Source organism: Watersipora subatra, chromosome 7 (assembly GCF_963576615.1).
Source record: "Watersipora subatra chromosome 7, tzWatSuba1.1, whole genome shotgun sequence".
Classification (NCBI taxonomy): domain Eukaryota; kingdom Metazoa; phylum Bryozoa; class Gymnolaemata; order Cheilostomatida; family Watersiporidae; genus Watersipora; species Watersipora subatra.
The window spans coordinates 27,246,891-27,257,639 of NC_088714.1; the positions used below are offsets into that span (position 1 = coordinate 27,246,891).

At 33.3% G+C, this 10,749-nt stretch overlaps 1 protein-coding gene across 1 annotated transcript; it reads right to left on the reverse strand.

Annotated features, from left to right (window-relative positions):
* Positions 1-1,074: 1,074 nt before the first annotated feature.
* On the reverse strand, positions 1,075-10,025 carry LOC137400222 (glutathione S-transferase 3-like). Its single transcript, XM_068086552.1, has 5 exons — positions 9,981-10,025; positions 8,845-8,980; positions 6,418-6,510; positions 4,086-4,324; positions 1,075-1,612 (listed from the first exon to the last, which is right to left on the reverse strand). The coding sequence occupies exons 2-5, from the start codon at positions 8,978-8,980 to the stop codon at positions 1,442-1,444; spliced, it is 639 nt and encodes a 212-aa protein (XP_067942653.1). The 5' UTR covers positions 9,981-10,025; the 3' UTR covers positions 1,075-1,441.
* Positions 10,026-10,749: the final 724 nt, after the last annotated feature.

Genomic DNA, 10,749 nt, shown 5'->3' on the forward strand with positions numbered 1-10,749 from the left:
ACATTGTATTTATGTAGGCATTCATACATGAATACTTACATAAATACATCAATAGAAAAATGCATCTATGAGAATATGCATCAACAGAAAGACACATCTATTGATGCAATCTATAGATGCATCTATTGAAAAATTTAATAATAGAGAGATATATTTAAAAGCGAGAGAGAGATGTATTTATAGAAAGATGTGTCTCTAGGAAGGTATATCTAGGAAAATATTGGTCTACAGAGAGATGTTTCTATGAGAAGTCATGTGTATAGGAAAATGTATCTATGGAGAGACATGTCTATAGGGATATTTATTTATAGATAGAGGTATCTACAAAGATATGTAATCATTAGGAGAGTTATCCATAGATAGTTGTATCAATTGAGGTGCCCACAAAAGTTCTAAAGCTTTTTAGACAATTTTCCATGCTTATGCTATTATATGTATACGCGTCGAAAATGCACACCAAAAATTCCCTAATGGAATTCTGATATTTCATTTAGCCTCAGGTTGTAAAGAAGTAGTGGTAAAATTTAACAACTTTACTAATGTTGGCCAGATAATAGGTTGACACCCTGGCATATTGACAACCCGACACATTGACACCCTGGCATATTGACAACCCGACACGCTGACACCCTGGCATATTAACAACCTAACTCATTAAAAACCTGACATAGTGACATTCTGACATATTGACAACCTGCCACACTTTAAAATTCTGATATACCTTGACAACCTTAAATGCACCTGTAGTCTGACATAGTTAAACAATCTAAAATGCTTTAACAACCTGGCATACACTTGAAACCCAAAGACTTTAATGACTTGGCAATCAAGAGTTGATTTCCACCATTCTAAACATGTATAGTCAGTTCTCATCTAATTTGTGCATAATTTACCAAACACATAAACTAATACATTATATTTACTAAGACGCATTTCCATATTTTATGAGGTTTCATATTACACCGATCAGAACAGTTTTTGAATGTCATTAACTCATCTAAAAATTATATGAGATTTTAGCAAAGGTTTACATTTAGTAAACTAATCTGCAGGTGATGAAGCTAGGAGCAAATATCTAATATGCATCATATTTGTATTAGTATATTCCTGAAAATCAAATGCTTTACAAAAATTTCAGATGATTTATTTCAATATTAGATTCACGTTGTCAGTGTGAAACTAGACTCAGAGACATGAATATTCTAAATATTTTTGCTAATTAAACATAATTATATCTGCAATGATATGCTGTGTTGCTAACAAAACAGCCTACAAAATTATAACTAAAATACTAAGCAAACCATCCACCTTTTAATGTTTATCTAAACAGTTTTATTGCATAAATTTTTCTTTGTTATTCTATAAAAAGCTGCAACTTCAAACTCAATTAAGATTTTTTGAACATTAGCAAAGTTGACTTCTACAAATCAGAGTGTGAGTGTCAAATTTTGAGATGAGATGGTCTTCGAACTGCCAAGTAGGTTTTAACTCGTGCTTCATTCTTGAATTTCTCCACAAATTCTCTGATCCATGGTGTGACATCCATGAGCTCCGGGAAAGCGACTAAACCAAACTCCAAGAAGCTATAAAGCCAAACATCTGCCAAAGAAATCTACAAGAGTGACCAAAATTGCACTAATAAAACGCCTTGTCAGTTTTTGACTTAACCAAACCATGTTTGTTTAAAGTTTTTAGGATCGAATTTACTTTTCTATAAGTAGTCATAATGAAATGCAACAAAATTCATAGCTGATTTGTAGAATCATTGGCTAGTTTTCCAAAGTTTGGTAAAAAGTACCATTGTGAACACTGAACTACAACACGAAAGTATCATCTGGGTAACTTTTATGCAAAGCTAGTATGAAAAAATTGCTTTTTTTATTCTAAAAACTCAACGTAATGTAACTAAGTTTGAAAATAGATAATAATTTTTCCTTAACGATAACAAAAATTGAAAAAAATGCATTAGTTTTTCTTCTTGTTTAAAAAAGCTCATATTTTTAGTATAAATTTAACAGTGAATAATGTGTAGCTCGTTAATATAACCAAATTTAGTAAGAATGTTGAAATGTAGTAAATTAATGTTAGCCAAAGAATGTTTTTTGTTTGCAGTATTTTGAGAAGACTCCATGAGCTGTAAAACTAGATAACATTTGTAGACCCACATTCAGCCAAGTAAAATTATTATTAAAGCAACTTGTGGATAGGTAAAACAGCAAGAGTGGTGAGCATGATGTACCAGGTTACTGGGACTAGATAACCAGATTTAGACTGGGTAATACTCCGTATTGAGGTAAGTTTTTAATGTCTCAAGAAAGGGCAACTCCAATTGCAGCATGAAAAGGTGGTAAGCCAGCGCATAAAATTATTTTGGAGTGCTATGCTGATTTTAATTATGTAGTTTACTTGGCAAGTAATTAGGGACTAGTTGATCTTTACTCTTTACTCCATTATTTATATAAATTTCTAAGTTTTTTACAAACTTGAAACTTTCATCCTTGTCAATGTTTAAACAAAAATTTTGGTCTATGCTTTTGGTTGGCCATCATAAGCATACATGCCTAAATGCTTAAGCAAATGCTCACAGGTGTATGCACGCACCCACACACCCACACATATGTATGCACACAAGCACGCGTAAATGTACACGCAAATGTGCACAGTCATGCACATACACATGCACACACGCACACGGACACGCACACACACACACACACATGTGTGCACACACAAACACACACACTCACTCGATCACACACACCTGCACACCTATGCATGCACAAGCAACCACAAGCACACACAAAGGCACGCATAGACTTGCAGATGCACATGCACACATATGCACACACGGACACACATACGCGCACGCACATGCATGCACGCACACACACGCACACATACGCACACATACACACACATATGCACGCACACACGCACACACATCCACACAAACACATACATGCACACGCACACACACACGCACGCACACACACATGCACGCACACACACACGCACGCACACACACATACACACACACACACATGCATACACATATGCATGCATGCACGTGCATGAACACACATACAAGAATGCACGCACACACATTCAGATAGTCTTAACTTGTTGCATATCACAAAAAATATTAATTTTTAGGCTTTCTGATGAGCACAACATTTCGTGAATGTTTCGATAGTATTAAGCGATAGCCAAAATTGCTGTGAACTAGTAACTTAAATAGACATATAGCTATACCCTGTCAGAACCCCTTTCATTATTTACTATATACTAGGTCGAAAATAACATTTCAAAAATTAATTCTTATATCAGTTTGAATTGCGATAAAACAAACTGAGATACTGAAAGGTAATTTTAGTTATGAAATAGGCAATTGATTAAAAATGATTAGAGACTGGCTGAAGTCATCACAAATTCATCAAGCTACAAATGCATATGACTATTATAGTGATCAGGTCATTTGAGGTAAATTAACTACCAAAACAAAATTAGAATAAACTTGGTTAAACTGTTGACAGAAAAACCTCCTTAACTAGTTTTTTAAATAAGGTTATTAAAATTGCACTTTTAGCATAAGCCTCAATCAAAGATATTTCACATTTTAGCTCATGCATTAGCAGCTAACGTGTTGTTTTATTTTTTAATGTATTTTGGGAGTTATTCTACTACTGACACCAGTGTAGCAGGTGCTCTACTTGGGAGATAACTGCTTGTCAGTAGAAGCTGTGGAAGATTTTAATATTTCATATTTAAATAGAATGTTCTAATTTTAGAATTGCAGTAATTGTAAAATACATTGAGCAGTTGTGGTTCAGTGTTTAGTGCGCTGGCATACCATCATTAGGTCAGCGATTCAAATTACAGAAGAACCATCAGTGGTGTTAAAAAGGGCATCTACCCACAATTGCTTTTGTGCCAAGTTTCATGAGCAATAGGTCACAATGTATGCTGTACAAGGATATACTATTTGCAGTGGCAACCCCTAGAATAGATGGAAAAGCACAAAGAAGCAAAAATATTGGTAAAACATCTGTTGATTGAAAATGTATGGTACAATGAGGTATGACTACCTTATCGTCTAGTATGAAGTTTTTTCCTCTCTTTTTAGCGACGGCTTCAATAAAGTTCATTGACTTTATTATATTTGCTTTGATGTTTTCCTTCACCTTATCCGCATCATCAGGCTTTGGAAATCGTTCAAATAACATCCAGAAATAAACTTTTTGATTAATGTCTTCAAAGCAGTCAGAACAGACTTCAACAAGCATGTCATTCATCGCTTCGTCCCAAGAGGTTGCTCCAACAAAACCTGTTGTGTATTAAATAATACACATAAGAGAAATACACTTGTAGTATCAAGTCGAACTTATTTAAAAAAGCTCTCAACTTTACAGACACTATTGCAATCTATACTCTGAGTTGAAATCATACAAAAAAATTTGTAGGTTGAACAAGTTTTAAATAGTAGCCATCTCGTTGCCTCTAAATGTAGACACTTTCCTTTTAAGCAATAACCGTAGGCTTTATCTGTGGTAAACCTATGTAGTGCTGCCCTGACTGAAAGCTGAACTTAATCTTTATAAATAAACAGCTGAAATGCTAAGCACTTGATCAGAAAGTCCATCAAATCTACAACTGCTGAAAAAAATAAACAGAAATTTGAATCAGCAAAGAAGTTGAAGCAGCGACAGCATGCAAACTGACTATTAATATAGAGTAACATCAAAACAATATGATTTTGATAATACCTGTCCCTCTGCATTATTTGTAGTAAACTGAATAATAGCCACCTCTTTTGAATTTGAGTATCATGTATGCACAATCATGCCTTAATGCATCTGTAATAATGTTAAAACTAACCAATTTAGCGTAAAAATATTATAGTGACTGTTTTTGACTCAAATTCATGCAACCTATTAACTGGTAAGAGATTTTTGTAGACTATTTTTACAAAGTTTCTATTTGTGTCAAAATTTTCTTGATGTACATCTTATAAAACTATAAGGTATGTTAGTTTAGCTTTATAGTCCCAAACCAATATAAACTTTTATTCATACGCTTTATTGTTCACTTACAAAAATAATTTTTATTTTGAGACAAAAAATTGAAAAAAAATGAACAAAATACAAAATGGAGTCAATTACCTGTGACTTTTTTGAGTATAAGTTACATTTTTTTGTTCCAAAACGCCGCCCAAAAAGTCAGTTGCGGCTTATACACAAATAAATGTTTGAGGTATTTCCTTGCTATTGCTTTGTACAAACTATTGCACATGGCACATGGCTACTGAACTAAAGCATACCTTTATACATGACTGTGACTTTACATTTCACCTGATTGAAACAGACCAACAACAAACATTTCATTCGCAAAATATATTTGGTGTTATGGTGTTATTATGATACCACATTCGTACAATTTTTGGAACAATATGGAAACAAAGCTGCAGAGCGTAAATGTAGAAGCTCAGAAAAATTTGTTCGAGAATGGGGTAAGGCTGCAGGTTGTAATGAATAAATCGTGTTAAAAAGATTTTGTATTGTTTCACACATCAAATATAGGTTTGACTTATCCAAGCGTACATATTGTACTTGAATTAGCATGATATAACTATTATATACATACAATTTTACATATGATCCCGCTTTATTGCACGCATGTACCCACTTTATTTGATAACACATTCAAGAATCAGTTTTGAACACTCAAGCTACACAGCTTTTAGTATGTACTTTAAACTTGTAAGTTTGATTTCTATATAAATCTCAGTCTTTGCCTGTCGTACTTATAGCGATTGAAATCTAGGAATTGAGAATCCACTTCGCACTAGAATTGAACTCAGAACCACCAGTTCTGCCGACAAACGAGTCTTTGCCATACTGTGGAATAATTGTGCACATACTTATGCAGAGTTTGCAAAAATATTATTGGTTACTACTAGCACGCTTAAAGGTTATGATTGCGGGAGAGATCATGACGCGTGGCGTAACAAATATAAGCACAAGCTGGCTTCAGGCAGACGGAAATGGCTCTTATTATAGTAAAGATTTTGACTAGCTTAAATTACTAGCTGAGTTACTCAAATTCATTAAGTGAAAAAACTTAGCCAATGACAACTACATTACCTGTCACTATTTGTAAGCTGTTTTAAAGCTAGAACAAATGCATAGCAAAAGAAATAATTAATGTTTTTCAACGCTCTGTTTTAGCTATGCCTGACGCTTTCAAATATTTAAATTATGCATTGGCCGAACACACACAGAAATAACAAACTCCTTCATTTAAAAGTTAGAATGGTAAATGTTGCATATATGGATTATAAACGAATTTTCTGTGCAAAAACCTTTCTCGTGCAACACCGGACATCCACCTACATGTAGTAAAACAATAACGGAAACTTACCAAATTTCTTAGCCACATATCTCACTATGGCCTTAGACATGAGCAACCTCCCCTCCTCACACTTAAACACTGGAACTTGTCCAAGTGGAAGGGCTGTAAAATAAAACATTTTTCTGCCAAAAGGGTGCTTTTTTAGGCATTTCTCTTAAACCTGAGCAAAACTTTGGCTTGTAAGAGTTCGGCAAATTTCCATGCAACTTTTATTGTCAATAGTTTACAATGTATTTTTCCTATCATTTTGTTATTTCTCAATAATTAATTGTACAAAATGTGGCCAATTTCAAAATTTGGGGAGATGTTAGTAAAAATAAACGAATTACTATGGTTAATTATCTATAACATTACTCCATATAAAACTTTGAAAAAAAAACAATGCAAATTTTTTCTGTTGTGTATCTCTAAGTTTGCAAAACAATGAACTCTGATTATTTTTATTTTTATATAGCTTATGGACCAAAATACTGCCAAATAAAGCTAATAATTTTAAAATATTTAATTCTCAGTTACATTTTATAATTATATGGCAATTAAATATTGGTTAGATATATAGTGGTGATAGCAATTATGGAACCACTTAGAATGAAAATGATATTAATTATTAATTCATAACTATGCATTAATGCTAATTGTTGTTAATTCAATACTTGATAAAGTTATAATTTGTTAAATATTTCCTAAATGAATTAGTAATTAGTATTAATAATGTTTTAATATTGAGCTGGCCGGCCTTTATTGTCAATCACAAGATAAGATAAAATGGGTGCCCAATAAAAAGACTATCTTTTTAGAATACAACATACAACAATAGAACAAAGGTATCCGTGTAACTATTATGGAACTTAAGTGGTGGCTTCTGGAGTATTAGTAGCATCTTAGTATTTAGTTGGTAAGCCCATATTGTCAACCACAGAGTAGGATGAAAAAGGTTGCTCATTAAATATTATATTTGTTGATAGTACTTTTGGTGGCAGACAGAGTGTCTACCAATCTTGCTTCTCAGATATGTATTGTATGTATAGTTTGAGATTACAAAGAAATTGAGTTTATGCCATAAATAACAAAAAAACAAAAATTTATTGGGTTCCGTAATCATGATCATCACTGTAAAAGAACATTGCATGATTTCAGAACATTGAAATAGGTCTTCATGACAAAACACAAAAACAACTATGTAAAAAAAGAGATTTTGCTGAGTACGGCCAGCTAATGCATAAATCTAGGTGGTTGCAATCATTTAACTTGCACTTTCTAGCACATTGCGTTGCTTGTCAGTTCTGCTAAACTCTTTGACAATGTTGATTAGATACACCTGAACTCTATTACAGCTATTATCATATCAAGGAATGTCGTCTCATTGCAAAGTCATGGTGATAGAAGTAAAATTGCAAAGAATTTATGTTTCATCATCTTGGTACCGCTAAAAGGCATTAGGGTGTGTAAATTTCTAGCTAGAGCAGGAAAATGAATTCCGGCGCTGCGAGAAGTCGCGCAACCTTGACAAAGGAAAAATGTGAATGACTGCGTTCATTTATCGAGAGAAGATCTAGGTCACTGCTGATAGCCTCTGGACTCCGCAGCCTTTGACACTGCGTGATTAGGACAATAAATTGAATTTCTACCAGTTCATGCATAAATCATGTTGCTGTGTTGAGAATAGATAAAAATGGAATAAGCATATTTTCACCTGAGTAAACAACACAGAAAAGAAATTTTCTTCAAGAGGTTTGGCATTAACACTAAAATATAGTGCAATTTTAATATTATCACATAGCATTTAGATAACAAGTTAAATAACTTTGTCTGTGGAAGATGCAATAAGTTGATTCAATATATATATATACGTATGGTAAAGACTTACTTGATGATACGTACAGTTTTGGTTCAGAGCAAAACTGAACTTATTAATTATCTCAATTAATAAGATCTTTGGCAAAAAAGCTTCAGCAAAATTTAACTCAGTTGCTGGCTCAAAACACATTAAGTCCATGCATGGAATTTACTATAAAATGTAAAAGGCCTATTTTCTGTTTTTATAACATAGAGCAGCAAAAACTTCTAAAGATAAGTAAGCGCTGTAAAAGAATATGTTTTTTTCAGAGATTGGCAATAAAACTACATCTGCAATCAAAACTTCAGCTGCATTAATGAAGTCTCAGAGCCCAAATTAATTGACTTTGGATAAACAAGAATACAGTAAACTTCTGAACATTTGCAATTAATTATCACAACCCTAAAATGTTGTTCTTATCAGAAAAATACTCTCATGAAAGCTAATTTAAGGCCAAGTACAATTTTTATAATTTTCATACCCTTGAACTTTAGGATTTAATAAACCAATAATATAATTTAATATTTAATATAACCAACTCAAATAACAAGGAAAAATACAAAAAATAAAAACAAGACCAATCTCTCTTTATAACTAACCAGCTTTCACTGGTATCCATTCTTCATGCTTGACTATGTGATCTTCTAGCCTCACACCAGCAAGAGCGTAGAGCATTCTAATTGGTCCAGCTCTTGCATGCGCACCAAAGTAGGTCAACTTGTCTAGAGATGCCATCTTCCAAAACACAAACGAGAATTCCTTATTGAACAAAGAGAAACATAACAAGTATATTCACCTAAAGTGAAGCTTAAAATAATGGTAACACATTTCTAAAAGAACAATTGAATGTTTTAGCAATTTAATGCCTTGAATCAGTTTAGGAGATGGACTTAGATCTTGCGAGTAGTTCAACGCTATCTTTCTCTTAGGTAGGTTCTAAGGCAGCAAATGTTAGCAAACACAACTAACCTACTGGGCTATACTACAGACAGAGTAATTGAGGAGATAGACGGCTATGACTCTAAAACCTTGTACACGATTACATTTGTGAATTTTAGTTATATGCTGCATACTACTAAGTCTATCTCAAATTGATGATTTTCTAGCTCTTTAGCAAAGGCTTTACGACTGTACAATCTATCAAACGCTGAGTAATTTACCAGTTATTCAGTGCTGTGTAACTGTACAATGCATCAAGTGCGATACAACTGAACAATATATCAAATACTGTGGGAATAGACCACGTGTCAAAAGTTTTTAGCTGTTCTATGCATCAACTACTGTCACACTCTGCAATGTATCAAACACTGTACCACTGTGTAACATTTGTACAACTGTACAACATATGTACAACAGTACAACAGACCAAGCATTGTATAACTGTACAACATAGCAAACACTGTATAACTGTTCAACGCATCAAAATCGGTACAATGTAAGTTGTACATTGTTTGATATATCCAGAGGAATTATATTAAACAATGTACAACTGTACAATATATCAAAACATTGTACAACTGTGCAATATATCAAACATTAAACAATTGTACAATATATCAAACATTGTACAACTGTACAACATATCACTACTGTACAGCTGTGCAATATATCAAACATTATACAACTAGACAATGATTTATATTAAATGCTGTACAACTGTACGATACATTTCCTTCAGGCTGCTGAACACTTTTGCTGCAAAGATTATTACAACTACTCACCCTGCTATACTTACTCCTGCTGTTCCTGGGCAATAGCGACTACGAAGAGAAAGAGTGATGAAGTTAGTGTGAGCATCTGTAATAGCAATCTTAGAGCCTTCTTAGTATTTTATATTAAACACTCCTACCTGTTTACAATTGCAAGGCAACACAGAGACTGTCAGGTCATCACAAGCTGTTAGCATGTGGAACGCATCAATTTGTGGTAATCTAAGCGGGAGTTATCTGCTCTTAGCAGAAAGAAACTCCTTTTGGTTACATTAAATTTTCTTTCTTCCCAGTGCTGGTGTTTTTTACCTTTTATGAAATCCATGAGAATGCAAATATAATTTTTGCTAGTTTGTACAACAAGACATCTATTATATACCCAAGCTTTGATTATTATTCTAGCCATATGAACTGTTATAACACAGATGTCACAGCATCACGGATGAAAAAACACTGCGGTTTTGTCTGATAGGTATTATTGTTTATGTTCTTTGAAACTGATTTTGTTAATGCAATTTCCCTTTCTCGATTATTAATTGAAACTCTTTCTGTTATTCTAAGTTCTGTGTATACAATTTATATAAAAATATGTGTATAAAATGTGAGTATACTTTTAGTATAACAGCAGAAGACAAGGTTTCAGACTAAATCAATACTTGAAGAATTTTTTTAAAACCTTTAACAGCAGCCACGGCGCTGAAAATGCTGCATCATTTCCATTTTTATAGTTTCTATCATCAAAAAGACTACGTGGCAGACCCTTTCTCTCTATTGATTTTTTGTGGCACTATATTT